Source organism: Chiloscyllium punctatum, chromosome 10 (assembly GCF_047496795.1).
Source record: "Chiloscyllium punctatum isolate Juve2018m chromosome 10, sChiPun1.3, whole genome shotgun sequence".
Classification (NCBI taxonomy): Eukaryota; Metazoa; Chordata; class Chondrichthyes; order Orectolobiformes; family Hemiscylliidae; genus Chiloscyllium; species Chiloscyllium punctatum.
Genome location: NC_092748.1, coordinates 48,834,163 through 48,859,074, shown reverse-complemented (window position 1 = coordinate 48,859,074; position 24,912 = coordinate 48,834,163). Strand labels below are relative to the sequence as shown.

The 24,912-nt window shown below is 39.9% G+C and overlaps 1 protein-coding gene across 6 annotated transcripts in view; it reads right to left on the bottom strand.

The window, feature by feature from the left end:
* Positions 1 to 24,912, bottom strand: part of pde1a (phosphodiesterase 1A, calmodulin-dependent) — an 811,397-nt gene that overhangs the window by 29,395 nt on the left and 757,090 nt on the right. For all 6 annotated transcript variants that reach the window (XM_072579068.1, XM_072579063.1, XM_072579064.1 and 3 more), the window contains 6 exons: positions 23,753 to 23,878; positions 16,909 to 17,010; positions 16,675 to 16,795; positions 13,764 to 13,845; positions 11,052 to 11,172; positions 332 to 519 (listed from right to left, as the gene is read on the bottom strand). In XM_072579068.1, the coding sequence (XP_072435169.1) occupies positions 332 to 519; positions 11,052 to 11,172; positions 13,764 to 13,845; positions 16,675 to 16,795; positions 16,909 to 17,010; positions 23,753 to 23,878 (740 nt within the window). The remainder of the gene's footprint in view (positions 1 to 331; positions 520 to 11,051; positions 11,173 to 13,763; positions 13,846 to 16,674; positions 16,796 to 16,908; positions 17,011 to 23,752; positions 23,879 to 24,912) is intronic.

The window sequence follows — 24,912 nt, the reverse complement described above, 5'->3', positions numbered from 1 at the left end:
ATCTTACCATGGAATTTATGGTGATGAAATCGTCTCGTGTAATACAGTAAGATGAACGAGAAATATACTCTGCATGACCTACCTCTCCACTGTCTTCACTGTGTCAGTCCCTCAGGTGACGAAAGTAAGTCAAATAGAGCAAATATCCTTCAACACAGTTAAAGGTAACAATGACACCTTCACAGATTATTAAGGGATATCTTGGGCACTGGATGTTCATATGAATCTAAACAGCATGATATGCTAAGTATCAGCAATCTGATACTCTAGAATGTTTGTGTTTGTATGTTTAGAATAATTAGATTAAAAAATCAAAATCAACCCCACACACCTTGAATTGCCAGTTCTTTCCATTTTTCTTTGTTTTGCTGAATGATGTCCATCCAGTTCAACTTAAAACATTTTAGGTCGACAGTAGAAATGGAATACTCTGTGGAACAACCTCCATCTGATGGTACACTCCTTACACTGTGTCTTCTGGTTGAATCTGTAGTGGCTCCCACTCCAATATTGGTAAGACTTTAATAACACAAAAATCATTCAACTAATTACTGAGATATAAATTGTGGCATATCACTGAATGACACAGAAACCTTTTAAACATTAGTTAATTATTTAACAAGGATGACTAATGCTAGTGTATATAAACTCGTGTTAAAAGTGAGTCCCATTTACAATTAGTTTCGGTAATGAAAAATATTCAATTACAGTCGACTTCTTCCTTTGCTTGCAGATGTTCTCATCACGCCCATTTCTGTCTTACTTCTTTGGAATTTTACTTTCTGATAACATGCTTGGTTAAAAAAGAAGGCTTCTTTTACAGTTTCTACTTATTTTTCTGTTGTAGCCTTTTTTTGTATCTGTACAATAATTTGCAGAACAAGGCTACAACAGCAAACAGAACCCATTGGAATTGACAGTTAGAAAGAACACTGTGAGGAAATGATAGGAATAATCAGAAAATGCTATGAGCCAATGGGAAATTGTTGCTATGTTGCAGAGATGATGAAAACTTGAGCCTGCTAAATAAAAAAAAACAAAACCACAGTTGAGTTAACAGAGTAGAGGAAAAGACAATTCCCAGCTAGTAGATCAGGTCAACCCCACATCGAAATCTAGGATGCTTTCTTGCAGATATGAGAATTGGGCATCGGATTGTAGAGGTAGAATTCATGGTGTTTGAGGAGGATGGTAAACATCCTTGAAGCAGAGAAGCTGCCTAAGCCTCAGGGAAGTTAGAAATTAAGTTAAAAATACGTTTTGTGCTATTCTATGCAGAGCATTTGGAGCAATTTTTCAAGGAATTGGGAAGTCGCACAACTGCCAAATGAGACTAACTAAACACAATAACAGAAATCCTTTAGCTCAGCTTATACACAGAACGTGTGCTGGTCTGAGAGGGAAAATTGAGGCAAAGATCAGGGAACTCACTGACTACAACATCACAGATCACCCGATGAAAGAGCAACACCATGGGTTAGCCCTGTTGCAGTCATGCTAAAATCAAATAGTGAGAGTTCATATAGGAGGGATGAACAAAGCTGCAGTGAGAGAATGTTACCAAATTCACACTGTGGATGAAATCTTTCAAGAATTGTTAAGAAACAAGGTATTTTCCAGACTAAACTTAAAATAGGCATACTACCACGTGGAGTTTCATCTGATTTCAGGAAGGTGATAGCCTTTGTCACTCATTATGGATTTCACTGAAAGAACACTATTATTTGGTATCCAAAGAGTACCGGAGATTTACAAACACAAAATCCATAAAGCGATACGGGGATCCCAGGAATGACCAATATTTCAGGTGACACCTGTATTCATGGAACCTACAGAGAGGAACATGATGAGAGACTAAGTTGGGTTAGATTGTGGTCAGCAAAACTCACAGTCAATGCAGACAAGTGTTTAGTGGGTGTGACAAAGTTAATATTCCTGGAGCATAAACTCACAAGTCATGGAATCAATCCAGCAATGATAAGGTAGAAGCAAAAACAGGGACATGTAAACCATAAAATACTGGGAAAGTGGCAGTGGATCAAACACACAGATCCTCATTGGAGATGGAATCTGAAATGGTTAGATGATTTGTTATATGAAGAGCAATGACAACTGGACAGAATGAAAAAGAGTGAAAAGGTCCAGAACTGAATGACATCAGTTAAAGAATTCAATTTGGAAATTGAGAGAATTGTCCATTCAAGGCACACATCGCTTAATGAGGTGAACTGCTTATAAGTGGGAGGCATATTCTAGAAAGGCAGTGCACTTGAAGTGTCACAAAAGCTTAGGCCTAGACTGGTAACTCAAGCTCATGAGAGTTTCCTGGGAGCGATTAGTACCAAATAAAACTCAACGACCAAAGTATAATAGTCAGGAATTGAGAAAGATGTGCAGCTGTTTATTAAAGTAAAATGTCAACTTGTGAGCAGGTCCAAACTACCAGAACCATTACTTGGCACACTACAATTGGCTGGATAATGGGAGGAACCAATGGTTGACTTTTAAGGCTGACACACGTCAAGAGAATTCATATTTACAGTGTTTAATTACTGAGGTGTTATTATAAGCATATGGTAATGAAATCTACAATTACAGAGAAAATGGTGTTTGCACTGATTGAAATACTTGCAAGGTATAGTCTACCAATTACTCGCTATTTAGATCATGTGCTACAATTCAATTCACAGATCTTTGCAAGTCATGGGCATTCACCATCACAGAGTAACCCCTGAATGGTGAAAAGCAAATGAGGAAATGGAATGACAAAAACAAAATGGATGAGGAGTGTTCAAGCTGACGCAACAAGTGGAAGGAGGTGTGTTATGATAGAATGGTATGTAGACTGCAACACCATGCAGTCAATGTCAAAAAACCTAGCCAAGTTATTATTTGGAAATAGGTACACACAAAGTTGCCAGAGCTGACTGACACCAATATTGACCAGGAGCTTCGAGATCATGATCCTGAGAAAATGAATAGTTCTAAATTTTATATAGGATACGGGGGGTGGGGGCAGGGAGGGGGAGGGGGGCTTGACATTCTAATGTGTTGTTAAGTGATGACATATTTCAAAGACAGATGATTCTGTATAAGATGGATACATTATCTTATCACAAAACCATTCATGGTCATCACCAAGAAGGGACACTGTTACTATGCATGTTCCATTAGCTACAGTGGATGACAGAAATATTTCATGAGTCAAAAAAAAAGTGCTATAATGGTTAACACATTGCAGCAGAGATGAAGGAGCTGAGGCGAAGCTGACATCCAAAAGTCAAAGCCAAGTCAAATCACTATCCGGAAGGAAAATCATTGGATCGAGGGGAACATAATGACATGTCCTATTACTGATGCAAGGAGCAGAGCTCAGAGACAGCAGGAAGTCCATGCACAAGAGAACACAAAAGCCAGATGAAGAACCCGAAATGAAAAATCAGTTTGGAACAATAATTTTGTCTGTTGTGATTATGTTTAAAACAAAAAGGGTGTATACAAAACACTGCCCTTAAAGGCAAATGTGTTGAGGAAAAGAAGTGGAATACTGAACAAAAGACTGGAAATAATTTGACATTACTGTACATTTATAATTTTAAAAATTCAGTTACACAATGAGTTAGGAAAATGATTTGTTGGTCTGCAAAATTTATTGCAGTGGTTTGGAAGGGATGGAGTCTGCCACATAAACCAAGTAGAAAAATCATGTAAGTGTTTGATAAGGGAGGGATGCCATGATAGCTGATTGCATAAGCGGGTTTGAGTACTAGATACTATTGATTATTTGGAGGAAAAACTGAAAGGAACACTTTGCATCACATGCGAGGTTACCTGATCTGGAGGCAAGATCAGTTAGCACAGCTAACAGGAGTAAGAAGAAGCCTCCATAAATCACAATAATTTTGAGTGTTGCTCTTTCAGTCTGAAATGTGGCAATGTCAAAACTGACTGAAAGCATTGGTGAACTTTTCGTAAGATACACAAGATAAAGTGGGAAACTACATAAGAGGACCACTAGATGGTGCTATATCATAAACTGAGTGCAACAGAAAATTAAAAAGCTCAATGATCCAATGGCTATTATTTCATTATGTCTTTACATTTTTAGGGATGTAGTAAGAAACAATAAGACAGGGGAGAAGGCAAATTATTATATATCCATTACATATTGTACAGACGTAAAATCAGAAAACAAACTAATACATCTGTGAAACTATTACTTGGCTGATCATACTTGATACATATTATGTAAAACTAATGGAGCAGAATATAGTTTGAATGAGCAGTTTACACACTAACTGATTCACAGTATTGGGAAATGCAATATTGGACTGGAATAATCCCATCAATAAATTAATGTGCTATCTTTCAATAGGTAAACTAAAATGAATAGATGTTAAAATGTTCGAATTGCTGTCATAGACCAGGAAAGACTTTTCTTTCTGTTCTACCTGAAGATGTTCAACATCTTCCCTCCTTCATAAGGTCAGAAATGGGGATGTTTGCTGATGATTGCATAATGTTGAGCACCATTCATGACTCCTCCAATACTGAAGCAGTCCATGTTTAAATACAGCATGACCTGAACATAATCCATGCTTGGGCTGACAAATGACAAGTAACATTTGCACCACATAAGTGCCAGGCAATGGCTATCTACAACACGAGACAATCTAACCATTGCTCCTTGAAATTCAATGGTATTACCGTCACTGAATCCTCAACTATTAACATGCTGGGGCCTGGGATTGACAGGAACCTGTGGCTACAAGATCAGGGCCAAAGGCTGAGAATCCTGAAGCAAGTTACTCATCTCCTGACTCTCCAACATCTGTCCATCACACACAACGCGCAGGACAGGAGTGCAATGGAATAGAAACAGCCTACTTGCTTGCCACATCTACAAACATCCAATCTTTCCATCACTGAGTAGCAGCAATGGGTACCACCTAAAATTTGCACTGCAGAAATTTACCAAGTCTCCTTAGACATCAACTTTCAAACTCATGACCATTACCATCCAGAAGTAGAAGAGCAGCAGATGTATGGGAAGAACACCAGCACCTGCATTTTCCCTTCCAAGCCACTCACTATCTGACTTGGAAATATATCACCGTTTCTTCAGCTTGGCTCTGTCAAAATCCTGAACTCTCTAATGGCATTGTGGATTGACTGACACCAAAAGGATTCCAGTGATACAAGAAAGCAGCTCACTACCACTTTCTCAAGGGCATAGGTAACAAATACAGGCCCTGCCAGCAATGCCCACATCTGGCAAATGAATAAAAAATAAATCTTTCACAAATGGGTATTCTGTGCATTCACCATTAATGCAATAACATTTCTACAGTATTTATCCTAGAATTTATCAGGTGAACAAGGAGTTCAATAAAACAAGCAAGTTACTTGATTAGTTAAATCCTCAACATTTTGATAATGAACTGAGGGGGAGATATTGAGATTAATGCCAAATAATAATATATTACTCATAAGGAAAACTGAATTACAACCTGCAGACCTGCTCTGTGCACTGCATAGATCTAAACATTCTACCAGATTGGAAGAATGGGTTAGAGAAAGGACAATAGAAGTTTCCTAGGTCAATTAATTTATCTTCAAATGCCATGTCCCATCAAAGACACCACTAACCTCATCATTGCTTAAATCACTGTGCCTTCATCACCCTTCTACCAACTAGTTCTGTTCATAATGATTCAGAATCAGCGTTCATGTGCTTCAAACTCACACACTCAGTTTGCATAATATCAAGTAGTACAGAGGGGTCTGCCACTGACTTAGCACTTGGCTTCATATAGAGCTTGAAATATAGAACAGGCAGCCACTTCTATCAGCTCATCTTGTAAAAGTAACAATGCTGCAGTGTCTGATGGTTGCCATTAGTAGCATCCGCCCAACATCTACATGCTGCAATAGAACCTCAGACTAGTGTCATCCAGGCAGATTCTACTGGCATCATAGTTCTGGATACGGAGTTGAGATAGTGTTGGTCACCATTTAACCTCCTCTTTCCCCTACCTCCTGCTCGCACCATCTTCAAAGAGAGATCATAAAAGATTTTCAAACCTTGGAATAGGAAAAGAATTCTGCAACGAACATAAGCATAGGAGCCAGTATAGAAAATTTGAACCTCTGCACTAATCAAAAAGATCATTGTGAATTTCGATCTCAGTTCCATCCTCCAGATTCTTTAGAGCCCTTAGTATCCAAAAATCCAGAAAACTCTGTCATAAATATACTCAATGACTGAACATCCATGACGATCTGGAGCAGAGAAGTTGGAATCCTAAACATTTAAAAAAGGAAGAAAATTCTCCTCATCTCAGTGCCACATGTCCCCACTTTATTCTGAATCATGTTCTAGGACTGGATTTTAAATCTTTATTTCGAAGGATGGAGGTGGGACATTGAACCCTTTTGAAAAAGCAAGTCGCAACCATGACTGGGACTACTATTCACTGAGCAGATGTTACAGGAGGGGTCCTAAAGAGCCAGCAATAGTGTGCGCAAGTATCTCAAGGTGGCACAAAGGTTCTCTGATGCCCTTCTTGTAAACATTGCTTCCATTATCCATTGTCTGAGAAACAAAGAGAGTCTGAATAGAGATGACTACGAACAGTAGAGAGTGACTAGAAGGATGTGGGCTCACTTTCATAAGTGATTCAAGATCTAAGATGAATGGTAAGTGGCACCCAGGTGACGGGTGTCTACCTCGGGATGGACCATCATGCACACATGTTCTCTGTAACATTTGCAAAGCGTGCATCCATTGTCATCAATGAAAACTCAGCCACCTTTGCAAATGTTGTGTATTGAGAAAGGGGCATCATTGAAGTGTGCAACATTGCATGTCATTGTCAGACTGGAATAGATGAAGTTGACCAGGCTATTCAGATAAAATTCTCTCTTCACCCTACAGGCAAAGTGAATATGTACCTCTTGGGAATTGCCTCAAACTGATGGTGGTGTGCAAGACGAGCACAGCTTTCTTTACAATTCTACACCTTTACAACAACGAAAAGGAGACAGTTCTGGGTACTGTGAGGTTGCTGGTGATGGTGTGATGAGAGACGATGAACAGCAGGGTCATTTAACTACTTTATCCTCAGATGAGGGAGTGGAGCAAATACCTGCCCAATCCATACTATGGCTTATTGAGTGCTGTTACTTACTGGGTTGGTTTTGCTGAGGCATCTGCTCCATGTCTGGAGTTCCCATCACCACCTTGTTTCTCCCACATGTCCCTGAGTTGTGTGGGTATGGAGTCTCCCTTGTCAATGGCCTTCTCTGTGTGGAGAGACTCCACTCCAGCACCATCACATCATTCCTCTGTACCTTCCACCATTCCTACCTCCATTGGGTCTCAGTCAAAATTGGAACAGGGAACACTGGGAGAGCAGCACGCCATGGAGATTCCTGGCCTTGGGTGTCACAAATGTGGAGGGCATTTCTGGATCATCACAGACAATCGAGTTGTCATTGTCGAAGGTGGCTGGTACAGAGCCAGATGCAGACAAGAGTGGAACCCATGTGCTCGACATTCGCTCAATTACCACTTAGCAGAGACATGGAGGTTCCCAGCTTCCCACCCCTTTCCCTATTGCGATGTACCCCAGGCACTTTGGGATCAAGTTGCACTCTTGGGAGTGCAGTTTTCAGGAGTGCCTGCACTTCCACTTGTCTCAGCAGTATTTAAAAATCCAGCCCTTAGCTTCGCTGTTCAGGGGAATTCTCAGCATCTATTCTGCCAAGATTCTTCAGGACTTTACAGATTTAAATTATACCATTTCTCATTCTTCTGAAATGCAAGTGATATAGGTTTAGCCTATTTAATCTCTCGATGTGAAAAGGATCAGTCCCTCAACCTAACTCATTAACATAGTCTATAATAGATTGTGATATAAATTTTGCCTCTGCCACTTCATCATGCTCCCGAACCTTCTCTTGTAACCTGATGGATTACGGCAAGGGGCTGGACCTTGTAATGAGAAGAGCGGGAAGTGTGCATCTTGCAAACCACTCAGCTGGGTAATGCAGTGCTCCTCCAGAACAACTCAAGCAGTGGAAACATGGTTGAGGACTGCATTTCTCAATATTTCATCGCCCGTACCACTCCCATGGCAGACCTGCTCTAAGTATTGAAATTAATTCTGGGTCTGAGTCATGAGCTAAGTTACGAGTGGACAAACTAGTAGCTTCCTCTTGATTTGCCATTGCAGTTGAAATACAGCTGGCATTGGGGCTTGCAGTTGACAGAGTTGATTGTGAAGTGGTTGGGCAGTGGTCCGCATTTGCAATTACACACCGAATGAATGCAGTGGAATCCCTTTTGTTTTTAGACTGTCCCGAAGGCTGTCGGTGCATCTTAGGAGTGTCTACAAAGCACTTTAGAAATACGACATCTGCTGCATTTCGAATGGCTATGATCCCTGTTTCCTTGTAATTGCTCAACCTTATAATACTCACCTATTCCACTTCATTTCCCAGAACTGTGAGTGGCACAGTGGTTAGTACTGCTACCTCACAGCGCTAGAGACCCAGGTTCAATTCCCACCTCTGGCAACTGACTGTGTGGAGTTTGCATGGGTTTGCTCTGGTTTCCTCCCAGAGTACAAAAATGTGCAGGTTAGGTGAATTGGCCATGCTAAATTGCCTGTAGTGCCAATATCGCCTCTCATTGGGATAAAACACACCGATCTAAATTGTAGTGGGGGGATGGCTGCAAAACAGTAAATATTGTTAAATGCTTCCACTAGCAGGAGGATCTATAGGACACAGATTTTAAATGATTGAGCGTGACAATAAGACTTTTTTCTGCAAAGCAAGTCATTGTGAACTGGAACACACTGTCTGGAAGAGATATTTAGCATGGTGCATTTTGGAACTTTAAGAGGCTGCATGGTGCCTGCAGAGAATTCAGAAACGTCAGGTGAATAAAGAAGTAGGAAGTGAAAGCAAACATGATAACGATGGTGACTAACTGTACCACATTTACATCTGCGATCATTCTGTGTCATCAGTCTTACTTCTCTGAACTAAAATATGTTGCCTTCAAGTTTCAATTCAGGACTAGAGAGCCACACTCTAGGGCTGGGCTTTATGCAGAGATGGTAGCCCTGCCCCTCTGTCTCTCCATGGCTGATTTAGAGATGCAGTTTCATCAGCTCAGGACGAGACTTCAACCCCCAATTAGGAGGAGGTTCTGCTCTTGAGAACTGCTGGCCAGGAAGATGGTCTGGTGCTCTGCACTCCCAGTGCTGCCTCCTGAGGAGCAAGCAATGAAGCCGAATTAGTAAGGGAGCAGGCATTTTGTCAGGCTCAGTGAGGGTCTTAGAGGTCTAGGGTGGGGAGGAGCACAGGGGAGCAAGTGTGAGAACGGTATTTGTTAAAGGATGGCTCAATAGGAGCATCCTCCTACAGCCCAAAACAGGGTTCTTGTGGGCATTGTCCAATGCTGACGTCAAGGGTGGATGGGTTGTCTGAGGCTTCTGTTGTTAATGGTAAAGCAGTTGTGGAGGTAGAGCTGTCACTGTAGCACCTTATTATACATGGCCCATTCTTCCATCATAAGACGGGGGATTGGTGAGTGTGTGTATGTCTGTGTGGATACCTGTATATAAAATCCCGCCTTAGTTGGAAAGAGAACACTACATTGTTAAAGCTTCTCCCAGCTATCCTTACTGCACTATTTGAAGGAGGTTACTGGAATTCTTTCAATATCCCAGTCAATGTTTATCTCCTATCCAATGTCAGCAAAGAGGAGATTAATTAATTGTATATCTCATTTCTGATTTACGAGAACTTGTGTGTAAATCAGTTACCATTTTGGCTGAAAAAAAACAGAAGTCGATGCAGTTTAAATAATTGACCGCCGCAGCCCTTCTGTAAGCACCGAGGATATAAAAAAGACATTACAGAAATTCAAGTTCAAATTTTTCCTTCTGTTCTGGAGAATATTTAATTCATCCCTATGATATTGTTCATATTTCTGGAATTAACCCAGTAAGGAATTGGATATAGTACAAAAACAATAGTTGACAGCAGTTACAATAATATTAAAACAGGTTATGAATTTCATTCAGTGAACATGAAGTAATTTAAATCCAAAGATTTTCCATGGAATTCAGAGTACAAAAATAATACCTGTGAAACTTTTGGACAACTCAATGAGGTGCTAGTAAGTAATTGCAGAGTCTCGAATTATTAACATGAATGCATTGGAAAGACTTTTTGTCAGTACATGATATTGTTGCTGCAAATCAGCAGCAAACATTGAAACTGTCAACAACTAACTTATTTCCTTTTATAAATTAGAATTTCTATTTTATCATTTGCACTTTTATTTATTTTCTCTATGTTCCTTCTATGCTGTGTTCCCATAGCTTGAGATAGTGGGAAGACAAAATATGTTCCTGTGCATTCAGCCACACACTGTTCGACTTACCCATTGTAAAGCATGACTGAATAATGTGGTTAGAATACTTTCCCATATCTTGACTAATTATCATTCAGCAACAAAGCAACTATGACTAAAAACTCTCAAATGGAGACTTAACATTGTTGTCTACCATCATAGCAATGTGCTCAAGGTCTTGTACAGTGTCACTGTGCTCCCTTCTGGTTACTTCTAGGGAACATTTTCTGCAGAAAGTAACAGTCCCACTTGTCAAACAATGTGGTCAGTGTTTCCAGTGTCAGTACGACATTGGGGATGATTGACAGGCTCAACTTGGAGAAGTAGGGGGATAAAAATCAATCTCAAACAATTCAATTTGCAAACTTTCAAGATTGAAATTCTGCTAACATTTTCCATGCAGCTGAGTATTGACATTGTTACAAATATTCTGGAACAGACAGCACAGAGATCAACAACAAAAAAAATCAAACAGAAGCTGGCTCACATTCTAAAACTGTAACTTAATTTTAGGAAATACAAAACAATTTTGCAAATTTCTGCAGACTAGATTTATTCTAAATGCACGATACGTTGACTAATGTGTAAACCTTGTTTTAATAAAAATGCTACAACAAACCTTTGTTGTCGATAATCAGAGGTCTCGGACTGAGAAGCTTCCTCTATAAGAGGAGCTATTATTTTTTCTGCTACATCTGTCAGAACAGAGAAGGTTGGCTCCACAATAAAATCAATAAAACCTGTTTGAAGAAAAGGTTCCAAGTGACTAACAGAACACAGCTAGATGAAAGGTATAAATTCAGTTTGAAACTTAGTTCAATATGTAGAAAATTAAACCTTGTTAACGCAAATAAAATTGAAACTTTGAAAACACGGACATGTTTTAGTTACTGATTAAGATTTCACCAAAACATATAGTTGTTGGATGATGGAAAAAATGTCTTACGGTGCAGTGAGTGATATCACTGTTTTCGAGACAGAAGGGTTAAGCCCAGGGCTTGAGGGCCACAGAGATGGATTCATAGTCCAGCCAAAATTATCAACGTGCAAATCCTTTCAAGACTCCTAAGGCCGGCAGCAAGAGTAGGACAGACAGTGCAGCATGAAGCTGCACACCCAAATGGTGAAAACTGTATAAGGACTGGATCTGGTCATGTTGTGTGCCCATCAAGGATTACCTGGTGAACTAAAATGGAGTGCCTTCTTCACACCCACTGATTGACAAATATATTATGGAGATAGGAACAGGAGTAGGTTACTGACTGTTGGCTGTTCAACCATTCAATTGGTTCGTAGCTGATCTGTATCTTTGCTTTGTCTGGCTGCCTTGAATCCAAGATCCTGACTGTCATAAAATCATTGAATCCCTACAGTGCAATGCTGTTAGAGGCTATTCGGCCCATCGGACCTGCACCGACCATCTGAAGACCACCCCATCCAGACTCAAGTTCCTCCTTTTACCATGGCTAGTCCATCTAACCTGCACATCCCAGGACACTATGGGCAATGTAGCATGGCAAATCCATCTAACCTGCACATATTGGGACAATGGGAGGAAACCGGACCATCTGGAAAAAACTCATGCTGACATGGGGACAATGTGCAACCTCCACATGGGCAGTTGCCCGAGGGTGGAATTGAACCCAATCCTTGGTGCTGTGAGGCTGGAGGTATTCCTCACTGCACCGTGAGACCTTCTTTCAATAATCCAACAACTATACATTTTGGTCAGCCACCATGCCATTCCTTGGTTGAATGACTTGAGTGGGGCTACAAATCTGTGATTTGGTGAACAGAGAAATCAAAACATTGTTAGTCTACAAGAAAAGAGGTACATTTTGGCTGCTTTAACACCACCACCACCCCCATCCTCAATTCTATGGTCACTGGCAACCTCCACCCTCCCGGTCTGATAGCTGAGTGTCCTTTATTTCATAAGAGTTGGTCACATTGGGGGTGTTGCTCAAACTATTGTTTCTGGGTGGAAGTGGGAAGGTGGCAGTACCCCCACCTGAATAAATAGACACCACTACCAACTTTGCCAAGACAGCACAAGATTAAGCCCATAATGTTCTGTGTATTACACAGATCTCCCTTAACCCTATCCAAGGTACAATGTATGCTTATGGTCATTAATTGATTCTGAAAATTAATTTAGACATTTGTTTTCTTTGTGCAGCTTCTTATTCTGTGTTCATAATTCCACTTTCAGACCTGAGAACCACAGAGAGACATATGTTCACTGAAACTATATGTGGATGATCTCCCAAAGTTGGTGTAATTAAATATCTGTTACAAGACTCTCCCTGCCAGTGGGAATTCACTGTCAATGACATTTGAAAATATAGTTCTGAAAGCTTTGTTACTCAAATGAGCTCAATATTTCTTACTGGCCAATGAGAAAATTGCCTACCAAAAAGTTGTCATTGCAAGTTATTCTTTAGCTATGATTAGAATGGATAAGAATGGAACTGGGTCAGAGCAATTGTTGGATGGCAATGGAGTGGCAAAGGAGGATGTTGTGATTAACTGTATCAAAAACTTGCAGGCTGCTTGACAGAATGAGAAAGGATTGTTTGCCTTTTCACACTCAGATAGCACGTCATTCATGACTTTGACAAGGACCTTTTGCTACTATGTCTGGATTGGAAACCTGAGTGCAAGGACTCAAGCATGGAATGCTGGGAAAGATGGGCACTCATTTGGGATGTGACAATATGAGGACGCTGATAAGGAAAGGGAGGTTGGTGATGAGATGGTACTTTGCATGGACAGAGAGATTAAGGTTTGATTGAATGAGGAATATATGAATGCAGATTAAAAGAAGAGGCGTTTAGTATCTAGGGAGAGAGAACCATTTACAATATTTGCTCTCCTGGGTGTCAGGAAGGAAAGTTGAGTGTCACCAAATTAATGGAAATAGGTTCAAGGAACCAGGGGTGGCTGGGCTCAAAGAGCACATGAGGAAAAAGTCGGGATGAAGTAGTGTAAGATGCAAGCTCATGGTTAATGCAGGAGCTAAACATTAAAGGGTTTTGAACTAGTTAAACTGGGAAATTACAAGGAACAATAGAGACAGCTGATTTAATGGCCTGAGATTTAGGTTCAAAGAAAACCAAGAGCTCCTGCCACTTTTTGTTGGAGGTACGAGTGGAAAAGAGAGGGCAGAGATAAGAAAGTCATGCAGTGGGGAAAATGTGATCTTTGTCCTTCAAGATGATCCTTGTACAGGAGAAATCTTGCCAATTACGATCAGGCCCTATTAATGTGAAAACTGAATTTTAAAAATAACGCATGCAGATGCCTAGACATCATTGTTGTACACACTTACCGATCTGAGACTGTGCCACCATTGTGGATTTTCGATCACATAGTGGGGAAAATGGCAATCCTAAATCAGCCTCACTATCACCCTGTATAGAAAATGACATGTTATCAAAATTAAAGAAAACACTAATACTTCTACATTCTTTAATGAAGAACAGATAACAGCAATTGTTGATTTGCATGTGTGTTTGGCAGAGCAGAGGAGTGAGAGTGAAAATAGTGCATCCAGCCCTGGCATCAGAGCAATGAAATCAACTTGATTACAATACACCTTTATTGTATGGAAAGAATATGTAAGCAACATCAAATAAGAATGGTTCAAAATTCTTCATTTGAAGAGTATAGCCATATTGGCAGGAAGATTGTCGAAGATGAACTAAAGATGTTAATTTTTGCCTTCTACCCTCTCCTTTAACGTAGCTGGAATTTAACTGAAATCAACAATTTTGGTTCTGTGCTTTCCAGCCTTAAGCCAGGCTTTTAACAAGGCTGGCAGTGAGAGAGCAGTCTGGCGTAATTAAGAAGCAATTGGAATTGGTTTCTCATTAATTTGGTCAGCTAGGCATTTATTTTAGGAGCATACGAAACTAGCCAATTTAGTATGGCTGAGCAAATAACTGCAATTTACAACAGAGTGCTGGAGTTAGGTGATTAAAGGACTGTGATGTACAATAGAGCACCGGGCTCTCCTGTGGTGCTGTGGTAGTGTCCCTATCCCTGAACCAAGATGCCCAGGTTCAAGTCCAACCTGCTTCAGAGATATGTAATTACATCTCTGAACCGGTTGATTAGAAAAATAGGTTACAATACAGTACTGGAGTCAGGTGGTTAAGGGGGTTAATACAGGAAGGGAATGTGGTATGGTGCTGCTTCTTGTTTTTCTAACAATTCTTGAACATCCAGGAATTGTCTCTCATTCTGCCACAGGAGAAGTGTTGGAGCTATGGGTTGACAAGTGCTTGCATCCTGATGGACTTCAGCTTGGAGTCTTAATAGAAGTATGTAGTGAGGTAGTTAATCCATTGATTTTAATGTTCCAAAATTTCCTTGATTTGGGAATGAACAATTAAATTGGAAAATAGCAAATGTAACTTCTTTATTCAAAGAGGAGGAGAGACAGAAAGCAGTAAACAACAAAGCCAGTTATGTCAACATCTGTCATAAGGAAACTGAATTCGTTTAAGAAAGAAAGAGTTGGATAGAGTTCTCAAGGATAGTGGAATCAAGGGTTATGGAGATAAGGCAGGAACAGGATACTGATTGAGGATGATCAGCCATGATCATAATGAATGGTGGTGCAGGCTCGAAGGGCAGAATGGCCTACTCCTGTACCTATTGTCTATTGTCTTTTAACTGTTAGAAGCTGTTATTAAATGGTTAGCACACTTAGATAAGTTCAAAGTAATCAGGTACAGTTGACATGCTTCTGTGAAAGAGAAATCATGTTTGACTTTTGTCATGAAGTTCTTCAAGGAGGTAATATGTGGTGTAGATAAATGAGGAAGTAGTGGATGCATTATACTTAGATTTCAAGGAGGCATTTGATAAAGTGCAACATTCAAGGTTATTATGGAAAATGTCATGATGAAGTGGATATTATATTTGCATGGATAAACAGCTTGGCTGGCTAACAGGAAGCAGAGAATAGGCATAAATGGGTCTTTTTCAGATTAGCAAGGTACAACAGGTGGAATGGTACAAAACTGATGCTGGGACTTAAACTGATTACAATTTATGTAAATGACTTAGATGAAGGGACAGAAAGTATGGGTTGCCAAATTTACCGAAAAATACAGCTCATTATGAAAGCAAATTGTGACAAGGAGGTAAGGAGGCTATAAAAAGATAGGTTGATCAGTTAAGTGAGTGGGCAAAGATATGATAAATGGAGTATAATGTAGAACAATGTGGAATTGCTCATTTTGGTAATGCACCAAACTTGAAATCTAAGCTGAATGGCAGTAAATAGATCATTAGTGAGATTTTGACTCATTTAAAATTCATTCATTTTTACTGACTCCAAATTTATGTTTCAATATTTTGACGGTTGAAGTCCGTGGAAGATGGAGCATGACAATGAATTAAATTGCATGCTGCATCTTGATTGGATGGCTTACTGAGGTGTGGACAGAATTATAAGACAGGAGTGTGTAGTAAATTTAGGACCACACTTTATGGTAAAGAACTTGGGTCATGATTAGTTAAGAGAACAGAATGGAGGATCAAGGATCTCAGTACAGACTAAGTATTTTCTAATGAGACAGAGGAACCAGCTGTGTGTAGGATTAGAATGGTCAAATTCTCATTGTGGTCTCATAATCTCAATATTAGTAAGAAAACAGGTCAAGGCTGTGAAGATAGAATGTCACAAAGCTGCATCCAGCTGCAGAAATGGCTCCTGAAACTCTCCATGTTTTTCTGGTCCTGGTAACAGTTGTGCCTTCTAATTCTCTTTCTACCCTCCCTCTGCCCACTATTCCACTCCACTAATTACACTGTGAGAATAACTATAGGAAACTCAGACCTACATGTCCCCAGTTCCCATACGTATAGGAGCTGATTTGGAAGCCGGAGTGCAGACCAGGAGAAAGGCTAAAACCTGAAGGAGTTCAGGATGTCCATTTTGTGGCAGAAGTGAGTTTCTGTCTTGTTGGCTGTCCCCAAAAAAATGACTTGGCCTAAACATATATGGAAACAGTTTTAGAAGTTTTGGCCTCATTATAAAAACTTTTCTGTGATGAGGAAAGACTAAATAGATAATACTTTGAACAAAAACATTCTTAATTAAATGATGCACAATGTTTGCATGATAGGGCACTGGCTTTAGAAAATAGTGTTTCTACAGTAAAATGCTTGCAAAAATGCTCGTCTTGTATGTATAATGTGTTTTTCCATAGCACACCAAACGCCATTACCTGTCTAAAGAATTCTTCCATCAATGTCATTGTCCAGCGGTAGTGCTGTTGCCAGGTTTTTGCAGGATGACTTATATCTGCTGCATGCAGCATTAAGGACATGACTTTAGCTTTGTCAGCCCTGAGAAATCAAGGACACACATCATGTTGCATTCAAGAATTGTTGGTGGGTATTGTGTGATGCATAATTCCTGTTTTTAGCAAAAAAAAGTCAAGAAAAGGAGATTGCCTCACCCTTCAGGCTGCTGTAAAACGTTTTTCATGGTCTTGATTTGTTGAAAATGACAAGACATGTCGGTCGATAAAACCATCTCTATCACCAATGAACGCAGATCCCTGTTTGATTTATAAAACATGATGCTATGACTAGCTGATTGACAATGCTAAATATGGGAAAAGATCTGGCAGCTAGCTTCCTTTGCACGTCTAAAATAAAAGAATGGAAAAATACATAAAAATGTGCTCAATGTCTAGTGTTCCCACGAGTAAAGGAATGTCAACACTGAAATATGGTTCACCAGCCGAAATGCCAGCACATCTGAATAATTCTGATCAGGCTGATTTTACTTAAGATTAAATCTTGTCCATAAGTTAAAGAAAGTGACTTCTTTGCTATTTTGGTCAATTGATTGGTGCTAAGAAGCAGTCTAATTATTAAAAGACACCAATGCCTTTGCACCAAAATCAAATGAAACTCATAGTTCAGGTGGAAGACCTTCATCTGCAAGATGCCCACTCCTTGCCTGATAACAGTCAAAACTAGCAGTTGAAACTCTGGCAGGGAGATTGGGCATCTAATTGACTATTTGAGTCAGATTTAAGACATGCCTGTAATTGAGCATCCAACATTCTTACTTAAGACAAGGAAAGTTGTTCAATTATGCAAATTGGCCCAACATCTGTTGTAGGATCCTGATGATGCTTTCAAGAAAAGGTGGGTGAGTCATGATTAGTACCTGCTTCCCTACTTTCTCAAGACTTCGAAAGGTCTTATGTATTGTCTCCAAATATTTTGAAAAGCAAATTGAATTATTGTGGCCACATGAGAAGTTAGGAATTCTTACAAACCTTGCCTGTCAGCCTCCTGGATGCGTTAATGGACATTAATATATTGAACAGACTGGTAAGTTAAAACGATGAGTCTTCTTGGCACCCAATAATTGACAGAAATGCAATGGAGATAGGAACAGGAATACGATATCTGTCCATTCAAATAGATCGTAGCTGATCTGTACCTTTGCCTTGCCCAGCTGCCTTGGTTCCAGAATTCTGGCTGTCTTAGAATCATAGAATTTTTACAGTGCAGAATCAGGCCATTTGGCCTATCGAATCTGTACCGACCCTCTGAAGAGCATTCCACCTAAACCCAAAACTCCTCCTTTTACCATGGCTAGCCCACCTAGTCTGCACATCCCTGGAATGTGGGAGGAAACCCAGGCTGACATGAGGCGAGCGTGCAAACACCACACAGACAACTACATGAGGTTAGAATTGAACATGGGTGCCCAGAGCTATGAGGTAGCGGTGCCCACCACTGAACCACAAATCGTGCCTGACAAGGTTTGAAATTTTCAACCCACCTTGAACCAACAGATTTTTGTGGAAGAATTCCAGGTCATCTCATGTCAAAAAATGTTTCTTGAATCTTTCTCAAGAATCATAGCTCTAACTTTAACATGATGCCTAATTGTTCTGGACCATCCCACCCAAGTGGATGAATGTTAATACAATATTGTTCATATTGTTTCCAAGGAGTAAGCTCAGAGTTTCAACCTGATCATGAACAGTTTAGAGTTCCTGAACACTGAAATGGTCTGTAGACCATTAGAAATAGGAACAGAAGTAAACTTGCTCCGTGGGCTCTATAGAGGAGATATTGAGAATAATTTGGGCTCAAAACTGTTGCAGAAATAGAGTTGTCTCTTGCTGGGCATGGAGCTTTGGGAATGAGAAACTGCAGTGTCTGCGGTACTTTTAGATGGGGTGGATTGAAGGCTGAGGTTAGAACTGAGCATCAAAAGTAGTCTGGAACTTGGCATAAAGTGAAAAGAGGCCAAGAGCTTGTAACTGAGAAGCAATTAAAAAGTCAAGGACTGAGATAGTCAAGTTGAAGGTTAGAGTTTAGCCCCTCTATATAACGGAGACAAGGATGTAACATGGTCGGTATTCATCCACCTACCAGGTGATCAATTTACATTTAAATTAAATGTCTTTTGTGCTCAAATGTTAAGAGTTTCACAAATTTTAGCAAATGTGTAAATTCATCCTTTGTTTCACATTTGTCCACTAAGCACTGCCAATGTGTCCCAGAAATCCAAGCAGTTCATTTCTATTTTGTTTCATATTTATTTGTTGGCATTTCCTTTTGGATTGCTATGGATCTGAGAAAGGCAGACCTCAGTGCTGTAAGCTTTATTACTCGTCACTTAGAATATTGGGTTCTGTTAGACTTTGCAACTTAGAACAAGGTAAATGAATAAAAAATGGATTTACATTTTGTAAGTGGCCGAAAGATTCATGATGAACACCTAGAGAGTGCTTGATGGTAATAAACTTGAATATTACTGAAAACAGAGACACATTGCCAAAGCTTTCATCTAGCATTGATCAAGACAAATAGAAAAAAGCTAATTTTCTGCACCCTTTTCTCCAATAATATAAAGAGTTGTACCTAAAAAACAAAAGAACTGCAGATGTTGGAAATCAGAAACAAAAGCAGAAGTCGCTGTAAAAGCTCAGCAGGTCTGGCAGCATCAATGCAAAGAAATCTAAGTTAATGTTTCAAGTGCAGTAACTCTTCCCCAGTTCTGAGGAAGGGTCATGGAACCAGAAAAGGTTAACTCTGCTTTTTCTCCACTGACGCTGCCAGAAATGTTGAGCCTTTCCAGCAATTTCTGTTTTTGCTTCTGATGTAAATTAGCTTAAAGTTTAAAATCACACAACACCAGGTTATAGTCCAACAGGTTTAATTGGAAGCACTAGTTTTCGGAATGCCGCTCCTTCATCGGGTGCAGAGCGGCGCTCTGAAAGCGAGTGCTTCCAATTAAACCTGTTGGACTCTAACCTGCTGTTGTGTGATTTTTAACTTTATACACCCCAGTCCAACACCGGCATCTCCAAATCATGTTTAAAGTTTGACATCCTGCCGCTTGTCCTGATTTAAGGCTTTGGCAAGATTTAACTTTTTTCAGGAATATTCAAATGCACAAAGAGATAATCTTAGATCCAGATTGAGCACTCAATCCAGCACGATAACTGCCAGTTTAATTCATGGCCATACATTGTTCCCTGCAAGTTATTCTGGTTTCAGTAACAAACTATTTTCTGTGTGTGAATTTTGTTGTTCACAATTCAACGAATAAACTTTTAGGGTTATGTTAAAAATGGCTGAAAAGGGAGGCACATTTCTGAAACATTTTCTTTCATATTCTTCAGGACAAATGTGAATGCTGAATTCCAACCAATCACAATCAAGAGAACAGGAGAATTGGATGCTGATCGGGTTTCAAGACAACTCGGATTGTCTGAATCATTGCCCCAGAGAAAGCAACAGAGAGCTGACAGATCCCCAGGCTCTCTGGTATTACGAAATGGTGCAAGTTTTGAATTACTTCTTTTGTTGGAGTGAACAGGGCCCTGTGTATGAAGGCTTGTTAATCAGCGCATGCAAATGAGCCACGTTATGAATTTGACTTGGTCACTCGCACACTCAAAGTGCTGACCAATTGCAGAATCACATCTAGCAGCAGATGTTTTATTTTGGGTTTTGCAAGAGCAGGCTGTTGAATGTGGTCTTTATTATGTCCATAATGAATAACCAAAGGAGCATTCTGTTTGTTTTAATCAGCCACTTACTGGAATAGATATGTACATGCTTGGCATCATACTGGCACTTAAATTCATGCAAAAAATTATTTGATTGCTTTATTTGTGTTAAGTGGAATACCTTTTTGGACCAATGACAGAAATCCTCTTAGTGGAAGAAAAGTCATTTGTGTGGACATTGCAATGTTCAACAGATTGCAGCTCTGTTTTTTTGAATGTTAGTGATACTTTGCCTTTGCAGGTTAAATTTGGGTACACAGGACACTTATCAAATGGGTCTTTGGCACATTTGTGAGTTAGCGTGCCTGAACAATGATCTGATCAGGACAACTACTGTCCTAGAGGATAGCAATTGGCAGGTCAAATCAATCATCAACAGTAGCACATATTTGATTACTTGATAACGTAAGAGCCCATGGTGTTGGGCGCAGTGTATTAGCTTGGATAGACATCTGGCTAACTAATTGGGCAGAGAGTTGGGATCCTGGGGGTGCGTTTCAGAATGACAAATTGTAACCAGCAGAGCGCCAGAGGGATCAGTGCTGGGGTCGTAATTATTTACAATATATCTGAATGACACAGATGAGGAAACTGAATGTACTACAGCCAAATTTACAGATGACACCAAAATAGATGGGAAGGCAAATTTTGAGGATGACACAGAATCTGCAGAAGGATATAGATTAAGTAGGTGGACAAAAGATTGGTCGATGGAATATAATATGAGATGATGTGCAGTTATGCACTTTGGCAGGCAGAATAAATGGCGAAGGACTGAAGAAACCTCCAGTATAGAGAGATTTGGGAATCAAAAGAACAAAGAACAAAGAAAACCTACAGTCCAGGAACAGGCCTTTTGGCCTTCCAAGCCTGCGCCAATCCAAATCCACTGTCTAAACCTATCGCCAAATTCCGAAGCATCTGTATCCCTCTAATTCCCACCTACTCGTGCATCTGCCCAGTTGCACCCTAAGTGAATCTACCGTGCCTGCCTTTCCTTGCACAAAAAGCTAGCATACAAGTTCAGCAGATGATATGATATGGAATGTTGGCCTTTATTTCAAAGGGAATGGAGTATAAAAATAGGGAGGCTCTGCTAAAACTACACAAGATGCTAGTCAGATCACAGCTGGTACACTATGAACAGTTTTGAGCTTCTTATAAGACCATAATTCATAGGAGCAGAAATTAGCCCATTTGGCTTATCCAGTCTGCTCCCCCATTCAATCATGGCTGATAGGTTTTTCAACTCCATTTTCCTGCCTTTGACCCTAACCTTTGGTCCTCATGGCAATCAAGAACTTATCTATCTCTGTTTCAAATATACTCAATGACCTGGCCTTCACATCCTTCTGTGGCAATGAATTCCACAGATTTTCCACTCTCTGGCTAAAGAAGTTTCTCCTTATCTCCATTCTAAAGACTCTTCCCTTTACTCTGAGACTGCACCCTCGGGTGCTCATCCCTCCTGCCAAATGAAACATCTTCTCAACATCCACTCTGTCCAAGCCATTCAGTATTCTGTAAGTTTCAACCAAATCCCTCCTCATCCTTCTAAACTCCATTGAATATCGTCCAAGTGTCCTCAAACGTTCCTCATATGTTAAGCCTTTCATTCCTGGGATCATTCTTGTGAACTGACTCTGGACTTACTCGAGTAAATCCCCTAGTAAAGCCAGTAAATCCTTCCTGAGGTATGGGACCCAAAATTACTCTAAACATGGTCTGACCAGAGCTCAATAATGCCTCAGAAATACATCTGTGCTTTTATATTCTAGTCCTCTTGAAATAAATACCAACATTTTATTTGCCTTCCTAATTACTGACTCAATCTGCAAGTTTACCTTGAGAGAATCTTGGGCTAGGACTCCCAAGTCCCTTTGCACTGCAGATTTCTGAATTTTCTTCCCAATTAGAAAATAGTCTATACCTCTATTCTTCCTACCAAAGTGCATGACCTCACATTTTCCCACATTGTATTCCATCTGCCACTTCTTTGTCCACTCTCCCAACCTGTAAAGTCTATCTGCAGCCTCCTGCCTCCTCAATACTACTTGCCCCTCTAACTATCTTTGTATCATCTGCAAACTTAGCCAGAATGCCCTCAGTTCCTTCATCTGGATCATTAATGCATAAAGTGAATAGCTGTGGTCCCAACACTGACCCTTGTGGAACACCACTAGTCACCGGCTGCCAACCTGAGAAGGATCCTTTTATCCCCACTCTCTGCTTTCTGCCAAACAGCCAAGCTTCTATCCGTGCTAGTACCTTGACTCTAACACCATGGGCCCTTATCTTACTCAGCAGCCTCCTAAGTGACACCTTATCAAAGGCCTTCTGGAAGTCTAGGTAGATAACATTCTTATCTAAGGAAACATGTACTGGCATTCAAGGCAGTTGACAGCATGTTCATTAAACTGATTATCGATATGGTGGGACCATCTTCTGAGGAGAGGTTGAGTAGGCTGGGCCTCTATTCATTGGAACTTAGAAGAATGAGAGGCAATCTGATTGAAATCTGCAAGATTTTGAGTGGTCTTAACAGAGTACTATGGAAAGGTTGTTTCCCCCCTGGGGTTGTATTCTCAGGATAAGTGGGTATCTTTTAAGTCAGAGATCAGGAGATATTTCTCCTCTCAAAGACTAATGAATTTGTTATGCTTAACTACAGGAGTCTGGGTCATTAAGTATAATCAAGACAAAATGGACAGATTTTTAATCAGCATAGGAATCAAACATAATGGGGAAGTGGCAGGAAAGTGGAATTGAGGATTATCAGATCAGTCATGATATCATTAAATGACAGAGCAGACTCAATGGGCTGAATGGCCTACTTCTGCTTCTATTTCTTATCATCTTGTGTTCTTCTGGTGAACTTTGACAGCTTGTTTCTTTTGAGTGATATTCAAGTTCTGTGCTATGAAATGGCTGTGTTCTTGGAACTCTCAGTCCCTACCTTTGTTAAACTAAAGCCCTTAGTACAGATGTCCAAAATATTAACCTCCTGCTTTCTTTCAACTGTAAACATGGTTTAAAGGCTGTCTTCATTTGTGAAAAATGTTTGTGGTTTCATCAAAATAAAAACAACTGAATCAATTCTATAACAAATCTATAGTCACACCTTAATGTCAAACAGAGGAGAGACACTTGCATTTTGAAATATCTTCTCAGATATCTTAAAGTGATTCATTTAGAATGAAATATTGGAATTGCAATCATTTTTACTTCTGCTATTCTGAAAGAGTCATCTTACCGCCAGTCATCTTTCGATAAATTGCACATAATATTCATTTCTTCATCTTGCATTAATCGGTAGGCAGCACTCACATGATAGTTTTCAAGAACAGAACGGTCATTGTATAAAATTGCCACACCTGATCTATTAATAAATAAACATATAATAATATACATTAAATATTTGATTCTGAGATTTGGAGGACAGAAAAATAAAGACAGTGAAATTACAGCATTAGCTGAAAGTGGACTGAACTTAACCACTGGACAAATTTTTCACGCACAATCTTCTCCGTAATTCCGGCATTAACCCATTAAAAACCAATGTAAATAAGTTAGCAGCTCCACTGAAATAGACGGATTCTAAATTAATGTGCTAAGTGATTACAGTCTGATATGGCATTGTTCAATTTCTAAAATCAAAATGGTAAATCATTTTGTTCAATAAAGTTGTTGGAGAAATTATTATAGCCATATTTCTGTCTTTAAGACAGTTGGAATCCAGAAATTTTGTGACTTGCCAGATCCGATTTTTGCTTCAGCAGGCTGGATACAGGATGAAGTTAGCCTGCCACCCCTAGAAACAAATCACAGGAGGTAAAAAGGGCAGCCCAATGCTGAAGGCCTGCCTTCATTCTTTGAGACATCTTGCTCGTGGTTTGCTTATAACTGAGGCCCTGTAGCCCTCACTACTCAGACTGTAAGTAATATTGAACCTCAATCTATTGACAAGTTAGAGAAAATACAAAGAACAAAGCATCAGCATTCACTAATGTAAGATAGCCACGTCATCTTGCTGCAGAAAGCTGGATTTGCTTTTTGAAAGAGATACCTGAAAGATAAAACTAGACAGTATTGGCTGCCCACCCACCTATGTAATCCCTTACAGACAAATTACCAGAACCAGCTCAAAATGAATACAATTTCAAACTCAATTTTAACATCACATTACTGGTCTCTCAACATGCAAACTAGGTTCAGTCTGTCTTCCTCTGTTCTAACCTGACTTGTTCCAGAAAACATCAGCCCTGAAAAACTTTCTTCAGTTGCATATCTGCCCCACCAGCCCCCTCCACTCTCAGCTTCTGCCAATATGCTCCTCCAGGAACTCTTCATTTGTACTGGCTAGCTCATTCTGCACTGCTTTAGTGATTTCTTCATATCCAAACCCTTTCCTCC